Source organism: Anolis carolinensis, chromosome 2 (assembly GCF_035594765.1).
Source record: "Anolis carolinensis isolate JA03-04 chromosome 2, rAnoCar3.1.pri, whole genome shotgun sequence".
Taxonomy (NCBI): domain Eukaryota; kingdom Metazoa; phylum Chordata; class Lepidosauria; order Squamata; family Dactyloidae; genus Anolis; species Anolis carolinensis.
In genome coordinates, this window is record NC_085842.1 from 86,580,651 (window position 1) to 86,598,586 (window position 17,936).

The following is a 17,936-nucleotide window of genomic DNA, read 5'->3' on the forward strand; positions in this document are numbered from 1 at the left end:
ATAACCTGACAGAAAGAGCACACCTCTCTCTACCACTCCTTCCTCCCTGTATGTGTGTGCACATATGGGAAGTGCATCATGAAATGCAATGGGGGGGAGCTGCGCATGCGTCAACGAGAGTAGACGTGCCTAATTGCTCTCCTAACTATAAGGCAATTAAAGCCTCAAAAAGCCCATAAAGGGTCATAAATCTCTCCTTAACTGGAGTCCGGATCAAAGGAGAAAAGAGAGAAGGCTGGGAGGTCACAATCAAAGGTGACTGAAGCCATAAATCTCAGAATCCAAACAGAAGTTCGGACAACTGTGAGTATGGCGGACAGAAAGGAGAAGGAAGGGGAGGAAGAAAAATTGAACAAAATTATAACTACATTGGAACATCTTAAATTAAACATGGAGATTTTAAGACAGGGAAATGAGCAGACAAGAGAGCAAATCACACAAATTAATAGCAAACTCGGGCTGATAGAGAATAAAGTGGAAGAATGCCAAGAAAAGTTTAAGGAGGCAGCAGCGGAGATCAGAAGACAAAAAGGTGAATTAATCACTCTGAGAGACATTAATAGAAAACTTCTAGATAAAGTTGCTGACCTCGAGGACAGATCCCGAAGAGCCAATCTGCGTTTGAGAGCAGCAGGAGAGAGTCTTCAGATAAAGGAGAATCTGAAGGGAGTTATAGCTGAGTGGCTTGCAACAAATGCTCAGGTCCCATCGCAAGGAATCGAGAGGATACATTGGGCTTTCAGAGGAGGCAGGAAACCCAAGGATATTTTGATACGGTTCACAAGGGAGGCTGAAAGGGACATTGTTTATCGAAAATTGAGGAAAATGAAGAACCTGACCTTGGCTGGCAGTAAAGTATGGCCACTCCTGGATTTATCTTCAGAGACATTGGGAAAGAGAGCAGAAATGAGGGAAATTACAGGAACTTTGGAAAGGAAAGGACAACGTTATACCTGGGCTTTTCCAGCCACCCTAATTGTATATAAAGACAATAAATTATATAAAGCTTCCGACTTGGAAAGTGGGAGGAAAATGCTTAAACAGTTAAAACTGGATACAGACGGAAAAGAAACAGACGGTCTGGAGGAGGAATCAGATAAGACCAAGGACAAGCCGACTGGACAAGAAGCATCGAGGGAGCTGGAGACTGCAGAGAGAGGCGGACCAACAGAGACAGACTTACTTCAGAGTCTATTTGCAATGGGAGATCCAAAGGACAGGGAAGAAAAGAGAACTTTAAGGAATTTGAAGGACCTGGATTTAGAACAAATTAAATCTATAGAAAAACAATTAAGAGATCTTAAAAAACAGAAAATTAGAGAGGAGAATAGAAGAATTGAAACGAGATCTAGTACAGAGACTTAAGAATGAACAGCCTAACATTTGTGGAATAATGAAATTTGGACAAATGGGGTTAAAGGGGTAAAAGATGATGCAGGAGGGGAGAGCAGTGGATGGCAACGCAGTCACCGGTGGGAGGGAGTCTGGGAATGGAAGAGAACAAAGGGAAAACTCTTTCAGGTCTCCCTCTGATGGGAGGAGGGAGAGGTCTGGACTCTGGGGGGCATGGGGGAGGATGGGAAGACAAGCAGACAGGGGAAAGAAACTACAGGAGGGTAAATGCAAATAATACCTGGTTATGGGTGAAGTAGTAATAATGTCTCATAATGTTAATGGTTTATCAACTCCACAAAGAAGGGCAAAAGTTATGAAAATGGTAAAGGATTATAAAGTTGGCATTCTGCTTTTACAAGAATGTCATAAGAGAAAGGACCATACTCCATTATTTAATGATAGGATTTGGGGACAGGTGTATGAATCGAGAGGTTCAAATAGAGCACGGGGTGTGGCAATTTTAATTAAAAATACAATAGACTTCCAAGTGGAAATGGTAAAAAGGGATTCAGATGGGAGATGGGTAATGATTAAAGGGAAAATTGAAAAAATTAGAATCACTTTAGTGTGTATATATGCCTCAAACAAAAATCAAAAAAAGTATTTAAAAAAGCTATTTGGGGAAATTGATAAGTTTGCACAAGGAGAAGTGTATTGTGCAGGAGATTATAACCTGGAATTGGTAACAACAAGGCAAAATAGTAATAGAAAGTTAAATATAAGGGAATACAACATGAATGATTTATTAGAAGGGGAACCAGAGAATAATAGATGGACATATTACTCGGGAAGACATGACACATATAGCAAAATAGATTATATTCTGGGGAAAAATACAAACCAATCAGTGATTCTAGAAGCAAAAACACTTCCAATACATTTATCGGATCATGCACCATTAAGAGTAAAAGTAAAATTAGAAATAGAAAGAAAAGAAAGAACCTGGAGATATAACACAGTTTTAAACAGTAGAGAGGAAGAATATGAAACAATTAGGAAAGAAATAAATAAGTATTTTGAGACCAATGACAATGGACAAGTAACTAAAGATATAATTTGGGATGCAAGTAAGGCAGTGATAAGGGGTCACTGTATAAGTTTAGAGGTAAATCTTAGAAGAAGATGGAGGAATGAACAGGATAAGAGAATAAAAGAAATAGAAACCCTGCAAGACAAACATAAAAGGACTAAGGATAGACAGATTTGGAGAGAGCTAAAGGAGAAAAAAAACCAATTAGAAGCATTTGAGGAAAGGAATATAATAAATAAATATCTATACGTTAAAAGCTATTCCCAAAGTTGGAATATAAAATCAATGAAGAGGATGGCTTACTATTTGAAAAAGAAAAAAGAAAAAACATGGATAAAGAGATTGAAAGACGAAAATGGAAAAGAACAAGAGGAGCAAAGTAAGATTAGGGAGATAATGGCAAAATATTATAAAAATCTATATAAGGAAGAGAGGGTAATGCAAGGGAACTTAAATATCAGAGAAAAAATTGCAGAGGAAGACAGAGAGTTATTAAACCAACCAATAACGCAAGAGGAAACAATAAGGGCAATAAAAGGGTTAAAGGGAGGCAAGTCACCAGGGCCAGATGGATTTCCAGCAGAATATTATAAAGCATTTATGGAAGAGTTGGCACCACACCTAACAGAATTGTTCAATGAAATATACACTAAGCAAAAAGTCCCCCTAACATGGAAAGTATCAGAAATTATAACTATACCCAAAAAGGGGAGAGATTTAACACAACCAGGGTCATACAGACCCATTAGTCTATGCAATCAAGATTATAAAATATTTACAAAAATTTTAGCAAAAAGATTGGAAACAATAATGCCAAAAATAATCAAAGAGGATCAATATGGATTTGTGAAGGGAAGAAAAATTGGGGATCCAATAAAAAATGTAGTAATTGCAATGAATCATGCAAATTCGAATAAGAAAAAAATGGGAATTCTCAAATTGGATGTTTACAAAGCATTTGATAAAGTCAATCACAATTATCTGTTAAGATTATGTCAACAGTTGAATATGGGGGAAAACTTTTGCAAAACGCTGCAACAATTGTACAGCAACTGTAAAGCAAAAATAAGGGTGAATAATGGAAGGACAGGAGAGATACCAATTTTAAATGGTACAAAACAAGGTTGTCCATTATCCCCCACTTTATTTGTAATAGCGATAGAAATGCTAGCTGAAAGTATCAGGAATAGCACCAATTGGACAGGGTACAAAATAGAAAAGGGAGGAGGACAAAAGGAAGAAATAAGGCTTAATTTCTTTGCCGATGATGCAATGATTATTACAAGTCAACCGTTAATTATGGTAAAAGATATTATTAAAAAACTGGAAGAATTTAAAAATATATCAGGACTATTCGTTAATATTAAAAAGTCAGAGATACTATGTCTTAATACCCCACCAAGGGAACAACTGGAGATTAGGAAAATATCAGGGTTAAAATTAGGATTAAAGAAGCTGAAATACTTAGGAGTATGGATATATAAAAACCCAAAGAGTATAGTCAAGGGGAATTATAAACAAAAATGGAAGGTAATAGAGAAACAGTTTAAGAATTGGGAAGGAAAAACATTAACAAGAGTGGACAGAATAAGGGCACTAAAAATGTTCATAATACCAAAATTGACATATTTATTTCAAACATTACCGAACACAGTAGATAGGAAGACACTAAAGACATGGGACAGGAGAATAAGAAAATGGGCAGTCGGAGGAAAAAGGCCCAGAATAAGGGACAAATGGTTAAATGCAAAAGAGGAAGAGGGAGGCTGGGGGATTCCAAGTTTAGAAGTCTATCACGATGCGTTTCAAATCCAAAGATTATTGGAAATACAGTATACTAAAAAAAAATGGGCAAATATGGAGAAGATAATAAATAATACTAAAGAAAAAGAAATAATATTTAGGGAATGGAGTAGGAGAGAAGAAGCAGAATTTAAGGAACCTTTTAAAGGAACAATAAAAGTGTGGAAAAAAAGAAAGAAGAAGCTAAGTCCAGGCAATGAGAATAAGATGGCAACTATATGGCAAATTAATTACAATAACAACGAAATTATAGGCAGAACATTGAGATCAATTGAAAGTAGAGGGAAAAGGTTAGTGGAGGATTTGTACACAATAGATGGAGACCCTGTAGAACAAAAAGAAATTCAGAATTGGATAGGATCAGGGAATTGGATTCAAAGCTGGGCTATAAGACAGGAAATTTTTAGATTGAGAGAAAAAATTAGAGAACAGGACAGTCCATTTGAGAAGGCGATTAGGAAATGTTTGAGAGAGGAAAAGAAGGTGGCAGGAGATCTGTATGAACAAATTATAACGGTAAAAGAAGAAATAGTAGAGGAAATTTTCCAAACATGGAGAATGGACATGGAAATTGAGAGGGAAGATATACAAAGGGAAATAAGTAATATAGCAAAAGAAAAGTACAATGTATTAAGGGAAGCAAGAAGGAAAATGTTACAAAAATGGTACAGAACTCCTGCACAACTTTCACGGTTTTTACCAGGGATGAAAGATAGGTGTTGGCACGGTTGTGAACAAAGAGGGGTGTTCAATCATATGATATGGGAGTGCGATCGGGTGCAAGAATACTGGAGAATGATTGAAGGAGAAATCAATAGAATGCTAAATCTACAAATAGTAATAGTTAATAGAAATGTACTACATGCAAGGATAACAGAAGTGAAGAATATACAAAAAGAAAAAATGATTGACAAATTAATAGCATGTGCACAAATTGTTTTAGTGAGCGGTTGGAAAGATAAAACAAAATGGACTCTGACGAATTGGTATAAGTATATAATTGATATGTTAAATGTAGAAATCACAAATTGCAAATGGAATAATATAGATAAAATTGAAAATATTGCAATAATCAAGGGGATGTGGGAACCAGTTAAGAACTATTTAGAGAATGTACTAAGATGTGGAGTGGAAAAATTAAGATTGAGATTGATATTTCAAATGTAACTTCTGTAGTTTGTTGTATAAAGTGTATGTACAAGGAGGGGAGGGTGGGAGGGTGGGAGTGGGATAAGATGACAAAACAACAATAAAAAAAATTTAAAAAAAAATCATGAAATGCAATGAGGCTAATACAGTTGGCTCTCTACATTTGCAGATTTCACCTTTGCAGATTTGATTATTGTTAGCCTTTCCAAATCTATATGTCCTCCAAAGCTTTGTGATCAGCATCCACTAGTTGATCAAAGAGTCTGGAGGACCTTGAGATTCCTAGAGAGGTGTTTTGTCAGGTTTTAAAAAGTGTTTTTTATTTACAGTTCTTTCCACTTTTGCAGGGATCATGCTCCCCTAATCCTAGCAAATGGAGAACTGACTTTGTTGCCATCCATGGACCAGTATTGTTTTACTCATCAACATTTTATTCATTTTCATTAAAATGTAAAAAAAAATCACTTAAGGAGAATCAAATAAAACGGACAAAACACACCATTGGAGATAAGGAATGGAATGGGGAGTAGGGAATTCAGCTGAGCCTTCCTTCCCATTATGTGCTTTCATGCTTACACTAACACACTACTTGATAGGGATTCAGCGACAGACTCAGTGCTGATGTAGGTCTCCTACCTTCACATCTAACCTGGTACCAAGTCTTAATTATTTACTTACTATAATTGTCTCTTTCAGAACAGAAAGAATGAACTACTGAAAGGGTAGTGAGAGTAGATAGAAATTATGTGCTGTTGTCCATGAGCTGAAAAACACAGGAACCCAGGACAGAAACACCATTCTTTTTGAGAGAAAAGTCAGTGTTCTCTCTTAATGGCTTTGCAGCCCCATCACACCCTCCTGCTTCTTCCTGTGGTGTGTTTTCCATGCAGCAATCTGTGGTTCAAGATTCACTGAGCTGAGCTACTTTAGCAAATGCACTCTGAGAGCCAATCCAGTTGCTAAACATCTGCTTTAACTCTTCAGAGAAACAGCAATCAAATCATAAGTAAAATATCAATTGTCCAAAACCATTTTAATTAATGGAATGCTTTCTCTTTTGAGGGATTTTTAGCCTCTGGTTGTTTCAGATACATTTGCTTCAGGTCCTGTTTTCTTAGGGTGTTTTTGTTACTTCTTATGTGCCTTTGATACAAACCATTGGATTTGAGGCTTCGAGGATTCAGCTGTATTTTGAGAAAATCCTTTACCTAGAAAAGGACTAAAATTATGTTAGAATAAATGAACTTTTCAAATGTAGTAGAGACTTTCATTTTTTGACCAGAAGGAGGCTGGTCAAAAAGGTCCTCTGATCCAGAAAATAGTTTTTCCTTCTGAGCTTCTAAGGCAATTCTGTCTTCTTTTCCTTGTTCTTCACTGGAGCAGTTCTGCATCCCAATACATCTATTCTGTGATCTTTTTTCTTCTTCTACCACTCCCATGTACCCATCCTTCTCTTGCTAGGACCCTAGTGAACCATGGCTGGTGATGGCTTCAGGACAGTAGTCTGATAGCAGCCTTTTGTAATGTGTTCCGAAAGGACTTTGCTTAAAAGTCTGAGGAGTCTCCTTGCTCCTCAATGTGCCAGTTCTCATGATAATATGTGGTGCTGTACAGTGATTGTTGTGAGCCATTTGAAGGCAATACATTTAAAGGAGTGTCCATCTCTCTGTCCAGAGCCAGCATGTTGTTGTGGTTTGAATGTTGGACTATGACTCTGGAGAATACTTTGAATCCCTGCTTGACCCACTGGATGACCTTGGACAAGACACAATGTCTTAGCCTCAGAGGATGGCAAAGGCAAACAATTTCTGAATAAATCCTACCAAAGAAACTCTGATCAGGTTGCCATGTATCGGAAACAACTTAAAGGCACACAATCACAACAACTGTCTCTCTGTCTTTCCAGGGCTGAGCGGGCAACAGCTGTGCTACTGGCAGATCCTTGTTTCCAACTCCGTTCTATTCAGTACTTGTTGGGTCACACAGAGCCTGTAGCACTGGGAGTAGCATCTTCTTCTACTGATAAGAAACATTTCTCCTTGCAAAGTTGTAAGTATTTTTCTAATCCATTGTGCTTACATATACCATGGACTGCTTAGGCCTCCATGTCTATTAGTCCCTTGCAAATTATATACTCTCTAGCTTTCACTTGGAAAAGGGGGGGGGAGGGGATGGCCACTGTGATTCCTGATATAGAGTCTTGTAATTTTGGTACTTGGTGTGTCTCTCGTACCCTTCCGAGTCCTCTTTCTACCCTCCAGAGATGCCTTTAAACTTGAGGCCATCTAACATGTCTTCTCAGGCTTCATGTCAGTAGCTGTTTGTGGTTTCCATGTGTGGCAGTAATCTTTTGTGGGGTTTACTTTGAAAGAACTATCCAAGGTTCTGATTCCCATCCCTGAAATAGATTCAGTACATTGGACAATTATTTAAAAATTTGGACTAATTTGTGGAGTAGATTCATGGCCCTGTTAACATGGAAGTCACTCGCTACACTACTTCTTGGAAAGACTTTCTGTTTTCCTCTCCTTGCATCCCTACTTCCCAGAAGCAGGACAGGGCGTAACTGCAACACATTTCTGTCATCTGAGAAGTATCAGCCAACAGTTCAACTAACAGATTTTTTTTCAACATACTTATTTATACCTAAGCTGGTTAACCACTTTTATTACATGCATGCAATGGTAGTTTCTTACAGCAAAGCCAAATGAAAAATATAAAACCACAGTTACAATATGTACAGTGTAGGATAACAACACAAAACAAAATAAGACTTTGGCAGCATTAAATTGACTTCTGGATGCGTTTGATTTGCATTCCTTAGCTCTCAGGTTCTGTGACTTCTCCAGTTAAAAGAAAGGCAACATGGAGACCAAGATGGACATTGAAAACACTCAGTTTTTGAGAAACTGCTGTGGCGGAGAAAGTGAAGGATAGTTTTGTTTTTATGAGGAAGGGTCTGATTATATGGGGAAATATCCATTTGTTTTAGTGTCCCTTCTTGTCACAACTACCTTCCCAAAATAACCTACTAAATCACTGTACTGAAATCTTTCTGAATACTCCCACTATTTAATGAAGAGAGGACAATGAAACAATGCTTATCCATGCAGAAAGGGGATTGCTGGTCAGAATGTTCTCAGGAAGAAATGTGTTTGTCCATCTCTAAAGAGATGGAGAGTATAAAGCTTTTGTCCTTGACTCTGCCATGCCCTTGAAGTTTGCAAAGATGTAGAAGAGCAATTGGTACGCCAAATCTGTGGAAACACTGACCCTGAGGAATAGCATAGGCTTTATTTATCCAACCTTGAGGAACTGTTAGTTCTGTGGAGGTCTTGAGCTGATGACGGAATAAGACAACGGAGTGGTGAGTTGCCAGAGTGACTGAAAGCTATTGAAAAGTCCTTGCAGCAGGGAGCAAAATGTCTGTTCTGCTTAAGCTCTCTTTAATTGCGCTGATCCTGTCAATTTATCTTATCCTCTTCTGGGTGACAGATGGACTCTAGCCTGAGGCATTTCCGAATTTTGTTCTCCAGTTGAATGAGTACAAATAAATACACTTGCAGAGTGGCCATTTAACTGATACAATAAACCACATCTTATGATTCTCCTTTTGTAATGGTTCCCCTGTGGATTACCGTTATGCTCAGAAAAACTGCATTCCCAGGAAATAGAAGGCAGGAGTTGCCATGCTAAGCTCTGGGTCATTGCATGCTGAGCACTTTGAGGGGGAAAAGGGAGATAAAAATGTTATTCTGAATGTGTATAAATAATATTTTACTATCAGGAAATATAAAATAACACTGAGGTATATTCTTAAAACTCCCATGTTGTAGCAGTTTCCCAGTATTTGCAAGCCACTAGGACTCTGGAGCCCTGGTGGCGAAGTGTGTTAAAGCACTGAGCTGCTGAACTTGCAGACCGAAAGGTCCCAGGTTCAAATCCCGGGAGTGGAGTGAGCGCCCACTGTTAGCTCCAGCTTCAGCCAACGTAGCAGTTCGAAAATATGCAAATGTGAGTAGATCAATAGGTACCGCTCCTGCGGGAAGGTAACAACGCTCCATGCAGTCATGCTGGCCACATGACCTTGGAGGTGTCTACTGACAACGCCGGCTCTTCGGCTTAGAAATGGAGATGAGCACCAACCCCCAGAGTCAGACATGATTGGACTTAACGTCAGGGGAAACCTTTACCTTTACCTTAGGACTCTGGGATTCCTCTAGATCAGTGGTTCTCAACCTGGTGTTCCCAGATGTTTTTGGCCGACAATTCCCAGAAATCCCAGCCAGTTTACCAGCTGTTAGGATTTCTGGGAGTTGAAGCCAAAAACATCTGGGGACCCCAGGTTGAGAACCACTGCTCTAGATGACTGCTAAACTTCGGAAGTGACTTCATGGGGCTGGCTCTGTCTTGGAAGGCCAGGCAGCTCTTTCTGCAGTGGGAGTTTTCTGACTTTGGCTAGATTTGCCATTCTTCCCTTCTCTCAAAATCAATTTAAGTGGGGCTTTCCTGCTTGGCAGCTGTAGGTTGCTTGCCTTGCCGACCATTTGAAAACAAGTACAAGGAAGGTAGCCAACTACAGGGGAAACCACAGGCTGTTTGTCTTTGTTTTCCTGTATAGGGGTGCGAGTTGTTTATCAAAGAAGCAGTTATTTCCCAAAATGGCTCTTGCTGAGACCTCCCTAGCATCTTCCATAGTAGAGGCTTCATTGCCTGGCCATGAATCCCCCTTCTGTGCACAGTGTTTATTTTCCCATCCTGTTTCTGTGCTATGAAGGATAAAACTTTTGTCCCACTTATCAGAGAGTCCTTTTCAGAGAGAGATGATTCCCAAAATGTATGCTTGTTTATCTTTGAGGAGCACCACCGCTACTTGATGATACTGAGCTGGTCCAGCAGCTGATGTGCTCTGTCAAATGGGCACAGTAAATATTACATTGATCTATAGAAGCTTTTATGGGCTCCAGCATATGGCTATTTTCAACAATATATCTGCTGTCTCTAATAGTCTTCCTTGTTGGCTCTAATAAGGAAACGTTATGCTGGTTCAGGCTCATTCTTTGCTGCATGAAATTGCAGTAGGAAGCCTAAACAAAAGAAGGCTCCCCATGACAGCAGGCAGCAGTGTAAGAGCAAGAGATACACAAGCAGGGTTGAGGGAGAGATATATATTTTCTTCATACATCAAAATAGAAGCTCTTATCCTTATTAAAAATTAATATCAGGGAAACCTGTTTCCTTCAGTAGTTGCTCATGCGGTTGGCCCTGTTGGCCCTTCAGGTACTGGAGATCTTTCTCCACTTACGTGGTTGGAGAAATGCCTTATTATTTCATATTTTATTTTTTTAACATTCATTTCCTTCATCAGGATGCACAATCATTGGGATTTTCAAAGCTTCCGTACTTTCAATAATATGAACTTTTGTCTTAAGATATTGTAGATCTGGCTAGTCTGGTTGTAGCAGGAGGTGTGACTGCAGTATACCCTGAGAACATAGTCCTGTGTGAATTTTCCCATACATTCCATTCCCTGGTGGTTTGCAGAAACACTATGCTTGCCTTGTCAGTGCTGTGGCACTTCCAAAATGTTGAGCTCAAGTCCCTTGTGCCTTACTGAGCAATTGGTTGTGCTGGGCTGTGCCATCGTGTGGCCAAAAACTTTCATTACAGTTTGAATTGAATCCTCCTTAATCAGATATTGATCAGAAGGCCCTGCTCGTGATCCCGCCTGCGTCGCAAGCGCGGTTGGTGGGGACACGAGACAGGGCCTTCTCTGTGGTGGCCCCCCGACTCTGGGATCTCAGACAGGCCCCTACATTGGCAGTCTTCAGAAAGAACTTGAACACCTGGCTGTTCCAATGTGCATTCCCAGATTAATAGGAAATCTCCAATACCAAGTCCCATAAGCACTTTATTAGAACTAAGATCGTATATCGCACTCTGCACTTGCCCTATAAGCCTTATATATCACCTGTCACATCAGCACTTTTAATCTTGTACCCATTACTCTGGCCCGGCCCAGTTTTATTGTGTTTTAGCGTATTGTTTATTGCTTGTTCTTTATACTGTTTTAATTGTTTTTAATTTGCCTTTTGTTTTGTATTGTTATATTGTGTGTTGAGGCCTTGGCCTTTGTAAGCCGCATCAAGTCCTTTGGGAGATGCTAGCGGGGTACAAATAAAGTTTAATAATAATAATAATAATAATAATAATAATAATAATAATAATAATAATAATAAAAAGAAGGGGGGCAGGAGACTGAAAAAAAATGTGTGTGGCAAGCCCCTTCCTCCTTCACTCTAAGTTGTGATGTTTGAATTTCTCCCCACCTTATTCCTTACTTTTCCCCTTCAGACACTGATTACATCAGCCAGGAAGAGCTAGCCAAGGTAGAACAAATGCTTGGCCACCTCAGTGAAGAGTCCAAGCAGGCTGCAGCCTCCACCTTGGTAAGTATGCCCAGAGATCTTGCTCTTTCAAATCCACAATAACATGAAGATTGCCCATCATAGCTCTCAGCATTCCCATGGCCACCCAGAGGCTAGAAGTGTTATTTGTTTTGCTTATCATGTCCAAGGAAATTAGGATGGTTTAGACATGTAAGATCCACAGAGCTGTGGATCCAGGCTCTATGATAAAAAAGTTGGCAGTGGTTGAGATCTGGGTTTCCATGTGCTGGGACTAATTTTAAAGGTTTTGTTATGTTGTCAGTGCAAAATAAAATCCACCAGTTCCATAGAGCAGTGTGATCTGCATCTGGGAGTGCTCACTCAACAGGTACAATGAATGAGCCACAGAGGAGGGCAGTATGTTTTCTTCTCCCTTTGAGATACTGGTGAGCAAACAGAAGTCCCAGTGTTATGGCATCCTATTTCCTTTAGTGAAAGGAGGCCTGCTTTTTATGATCTACTCATTCTTTCTCCTCCTCCCAGTCCTTCCAAAATGGGAATTATTTTAAATAAATTTTATTTGTATGTTGTTCTGAGAGCTTTACAATATGTGTGATGTAATAGTTTTAAAGAATCTGCAATTCTTTGAAAGCCTAAATTATAGAAGCCAAATAAACTCTGCAAAAAAGTAGATAAAATGTAAGAAGGTTTAATAGATTTATTTGGGTGTGTGTGTGTGTGTGTGTGTGTGTTTGTGAAGTCCCAAAACTGAGAATTTTGGAGCAGGGGACAAAGAGTTGAAAGCAGGAGGAAGGACTAGAAGCTGTCCGAATTGATTCTGGCTGCTGGACTCCCTGTGTGTTGCTCTGTCTGGGTGACCTCCGGAGAGAAGCAGTGATCCAGCAAGGAACATGATAGCTGCCAGGACCTGGGTGTGAATTATTGATGGGACTGCTCACCTTCCAGCTGCAGTTTGGAGCTGCATGAGAGAAAGCTGCTGCAGTGGGAGGGAGCGGCATGGATGCAAGGGCTCTGTCCCCGGACACAGTAGAGGCTCTTGGGCTCAGTCAGGGCAAGTCCTGGGGCAGAACTGAATCTTTGTTAGGAATACCAGGGCATTCGCTGTATAAGTTCAGCAGTGGGAGCTTGCCCAAATATATCTTGATAACTATTTGTCTCCTGAGCTCCCTCAAAATTATATCTGCACACTGGATAGACGGCATACAGCTCTACAGGTATAGTTCATCTTTTTCTTCCAAAAGAGCCACATGAGATGAAACTTTTGTATCTTTGACTTTAAAACAGAGGAAAGGGCTTACTTTCTCCCCCTTGTGGCAATGAGACAATCTGCTCACTGGGATTGCTTTTGTTGGACCTCTTCCCTTTTGAGAGCATTTGGGGACAGGTGTTCCCGTATACCGGGATGTCCCAGCTACAGACAAAAGGGACTCCTAGTAAAAGAATCTTCATTTAAAAAACATACACAAAAATTGGATGTTGCCTCTCTACCCCAAACTTCATCCCCGTGCTTTTATAGGGCATAGCTGAGAAGGAAATGAAGAGTTTGGCCTTGCAAGTCAGAACTCCTTCCTTCCTCATGGAAGTGGAATGTAATCCAGCCAGTAATATTCCCATTACAATTGAAGATAGGGTGACTTGGTGGTCTCTCATTCATAGGGTTGTTATTAGTCAAAATCAATTTGGTGGCAGTTAACAACAAATGTTGCCATAGCTTTTGATACCAAAACTGGGGGAGAGGTTGGCTATGTTCCCATCCCCATATGCTATAAACTACTAAGAGTTGCCCAGCTGCAATCAAACTCATACGTATCCCTCACTAGCAGGGAAAGTCCTCTATCCACCTGAGTTTAGGCTTGGTCACTTTTAAACACAGTGGAGCCTTTGAGTTCTAAGCAAAGGCTGGCATGTGAGATAACACCTTCTCTCTGGCAATAAGACTTCTAATGTCCAGTCTAATTATCCCAGCAGAAAAATTGTGACAAATGAAACCATAGTGGGCGACTGACAGTGAGAGAGTGTGAGGGCAATGTCCCCATAGCCCCCATGGGCCAAACTCACCCAGCAAACTTGAGTGCTTCCCTTTTCTTCTGCAGTCCCACAAAATGGCAACAAGAAATGGCATTGCAGCATTTAGGTAGGCCCTGCCATCAGGTACCCTGTTCTGGAAGCAAGGCTGCCTTGGGAGTAGGCTATCAAGTGTAAGAGCTACTTCCTGGAACAGATTTCTGACATTACAAAGACTAAAATATTTTTGCATGCTAACAATATTTCAATATCTTCTGAACCAATGCATCAGTCACCCTATTAGCAGCTGATTTCTTAAATCCAAATTCAGTGGAGTCAGCATCAAATGCTTGGGTTTTCCGTGACTCCTGGAAGATATTTTTGTGTTTATTTTTGGGTCTTCAGTGTGGGTTTATTTTTAGATAGTCTTGAGTCACTAGACTGGGTCAGGATGATGTTGCATCTCCTCCAAGGAGAGAGATGTCCCTGTTCTCCAAACCTTCCCTGACTCCTGGCAGTACAGCAGGATCTCTGATGAAGTCTGCATTCACCAGCTGGAATCTGGTTGAGGTGCTACGCTAGCAGTTTTATTTTCTTCAGGATTACATTTTATGTGCGAGAGAAGGCAGATGAAATCTTCCAGCCCCAAACAGTGAATTTTATCAGTCTCTTTCTTCTTAACTAAGGCCTATGGCCTTAATTCTCTTATCAATACAGTTGGCAAATATGTCACAGTTGTGCATCAAAAGGCCAAATTTTAAAAGGGATTTTTCCATATGACTTCTCTCTCCTAGTGTTCTCCCCCCCCCCCCCCCCAAATACAACAAATGCTTCATAGCCAAGGATGGAGTGCTCCCCAGAAACTGGCATACAAACAGGGTTATCCAAGATACACTTATTTAAATGGCCATTCTAGATCTCTTGAAACAAAAATGTTCACATCTAAAACACTAAGCAACCACATCAAACACATTAGAACCATGAAATGTAGAGGCCTCCATCCAAATGGAATATTTGTTATTGTGTGCCTTCAGGCAAACTCCAACTTATAGCAACCCTATATTCAGAAATTTCTTAGCAAAATTTATTTAGATGTTTCCCATTGCCTTCTTCTAAGGTTGAAAGAATGTGAATTGTCCAAGGTCATTCTGAGCTTCCATGCCTGAGGAGGGATTTGAACCCTGCCTTCTGGAGTCCTGGTGCAACTCTCAAATCACTACAGCACAGTTCCACCCAAACAGAACATATTCTACGAGGACCTAGGTTTTCCAGCAGTGAGCAGTGCTATAGATTTTAGATGCCTTTGCTTTTTGATCAAGATCCTTCAGGAGTGACATAAAAACATTCAGGTCAAACATACTGCATCTGCTTTCTGTGACTACATCCTCATTTTACAGCCTCATTTTAATACTTTGTTTAGTTGGAATTCAGAAATCTTTATTCCCCCAATAAAGTCCGTTTTTTCAAGTAGACACAATACCTCTTCTTTATACTTTTCACCTCAGAATAATTTGGAGTGAGAAGCTGAAAAGCACAAAGAATTGTTCAGACAGATTGTTACTGAACAGCACTCACCATTCCTACACCTTAGGTGATCCTCTGGATGTGGTTTGACTACAGCTGTTCATAGCCCCGGCAAAAAAGCCAAGAGTTAGCAAGGATGGGAGCTACAGACCAACATCTGGTGCACTGCATGACTCCCATTTCTGCCTTAACCCTTGAAACCAAAGTGCTATTCTCCTGTTATTATTGATCGTAATGTCGACCAAATTCTGGCAGTATCTAATATGGGTTTTTCTCTCTTGTAGCCTACTAGTGAAGAGGATTTGTGCCCTATCTGCTACGCACACCCAATATCTGCCGTATTCAAGCCATGCTCCCACAAATCATGCAAGTGAGTCAACTGTTTGTGGCAGAGGGTGGCTTTTCATCTTGATTAGATTGTGACATTGTATGCAGAATTTAGCATCCTAGGTAAAAATCTCCTTACTTATATTTGAATTGTTTAATCCTTCAGCCTGTGAAAGTGGGCTTTAAAATGTGTGCTTCACAAAGAAAAAGGAGACCTCACACAGCTAGCTTAGCAGATGGTCGTTAGTTGCTAAAAAAGTCACTGTTTTTTGGCTTCTGAATGCCACTTAGCCTTTCTTCTTCTTTGTGGGTTTTAGTGAATACTATTTTTTCTTTTAAAAATGTATGGATAATTGATAATAAAACACAGCCAAATTTCAATCTTAAAAGTAAAGCAGGCACAGATCAACATGCTGCAGTACTGTACAAGATGAATTTGCACATTTTTCTGGCTTTCAGGAACCTTAGAGTATATGTCACACTCAAGGTTCATGGCTGAATCCAGTCCACCATGTAATTTTATGTATCCCATGCGGTCCAGAGGCATTTCAAAGTTTCAGCATTTTGAATGGTTGTGCTTGCATTTTGTTGATACTTTCAGAAAATGATCAGTGGATGATGGTGTGTGATATAGTGACTCAGGTTATTAAACAATATTAAGTAGTAGTTACATTTATAAATTCTTACCTTTACAAACAGCCGTTTGAAGGCAACCATCAGGCTGATGTGACCCTTGGTAAAAATGAGTTTGACACCCCTGCCCTGAACATACTAAATATAGAAGATAAACCTAAGCTTGGTCTCCATTCTCTAAACAAGTGTATGTTAAAAGAGTTTTTCCTTTTTTCGCTTTCTAGAGCCTGCATCAACCAGCACCTGATGAACAACAAGGACTGCTTCTTCTGCAAGGCCACCATCACGGGTGTGGATGATTACATTAAGCCGGCCACCTCCTAGTGCCTGGACCCTGCAGGGCAGGGCCGCATGCCTGGGCCGCTCCTCCGCAGGGTGGGCTCTACCTCCCTCCCTCCCTCCTCTGAGGACACCTCTGTCAAAGGTGGCTGCTGTTCAGCACAGCTGAGCTCCCTTTTATTTATAACACCTCTTGCAGGCCAAGTACTGCTGTATGCGCCATTTAGGTCACATTGTCCCCTTCAGTCCCCTGAATTTAGGTACATTTCCTATCACTTTCATTGACTCCAAACAGGCATTGGGCTTTCCGCATGGGGTATGTACAAGGGGCAGAACATACTCAGGTTCTCTACCTCAGCCTGAATCTGTAGCTCCTTTCCTACATCTATCCTGGAAACCCTGCCTTGTACTGTAGCTGGAAACTTGGGTGGCACTGTGGTGCTCCCCTTGATGGGAGGCCAACTGCTCACCAGCCACGTGTGTTCTTGCCACTGCTGCAGCACTTCGCTATTTGGCCTTGTGTATGTGTCTCAGAGTTGGTTCAAATATTTATGCAGACATACTATGCAGTAGCTCATCTGCCTGTACCACCCTATACATTGGTTTTGGAGACTGATGGAGATTGGAAGTAATTCTCCATGTGGAATCAAGAGGTGGTACAGGTGAGGGATAGACTGTACCCATCTGTCTGCCTAAAATTTTGAATCTGCTCTTCAGGAATCTGGTTCCCTTTCTTTGAAGGTGAAGAAAGCCTGGAGAAGCATAGTGAAAGCTTTTGAAGGCTTTTGTTGTAGGGAGCTTGGTGATATGACAAAAGGCACCCTATGCTGCGACTAACATAAGTGCAGAGATCTGAACTAACATCCAGGCTTCTCCAAGAAAGAAAGATCGGATGTCATAGTGACCAGGATTTGATCCCTGCATTGTATAGTGGTTGGGAGAAGCATCAATTAGACTGATTATTCTGGGTTACGATGGGAGTACATCTGTCTGCACTGTTATCTTCCACCAGCCGAAGGTGCCTATGGCACCAGCCCTTCACTGTGTGACCAGGCTGCCTCTACTATCCAGGAGGAGATAAGATTTTTTTTAAAAAAAACAACAACAACAACAACAAAAACATTTACTAACTGTGTGTGAGACTTGTAACCTGAAGTGTTGGGGAGGGTAGCAAGCATTATGCTTGGAGCAAGGAATTTAACTTATGTGCATCTATGAATGTCGCCCTCCTCAAAGCCCCTCCAAACTGGAGAGGGTGTTACTTCCATAAAATGGAATATTAAATTATTATTCCTTAAAGCTGTAAGGTGTGTGTTCTTCCTGGCTGTTACAAGTCTCTGGGAGGAAGGGTACAGCAAGTAAAGGGCAAGCAGGTGACAAAG

General features: G+C 40.4%; 1 protein-coding gene across 1 annotated transcript in view; it reads left to right on the forward strand.

Annotated features, from left to right (window-relative positions):
• Positions 1–17,853, forward strand: part of rnf123 (ring finger protein 123) — a 148,991-nt gene extending 131,138 nt beyond the window's left edge. Inside the window, exons 36-39 of the mRNA XM_062970118.1 lie at positions 7,284–7,426; positions 11,732–11,826; positions 15,600–15,685; positions 16,500–17,853. Of these exons, the coding sequence (XP_062826188.1) occupies positions 7,284–7,426; positions 11,732–11,826; positions 15,600–15,685; positions 16,500–16,599 (424 nt within the window). The 3' untranslated portion in view covers positions 16,600–17,853. The remainder of the gene's footprint in view (positions 1–7,283; positions 7,427–11,731; positions 11,827–15,599; positions 15,686–16,499) is intronic.
• The last annotated feature ends 83 nt before the right edge of the window (positions 17,854–17,936 follow it).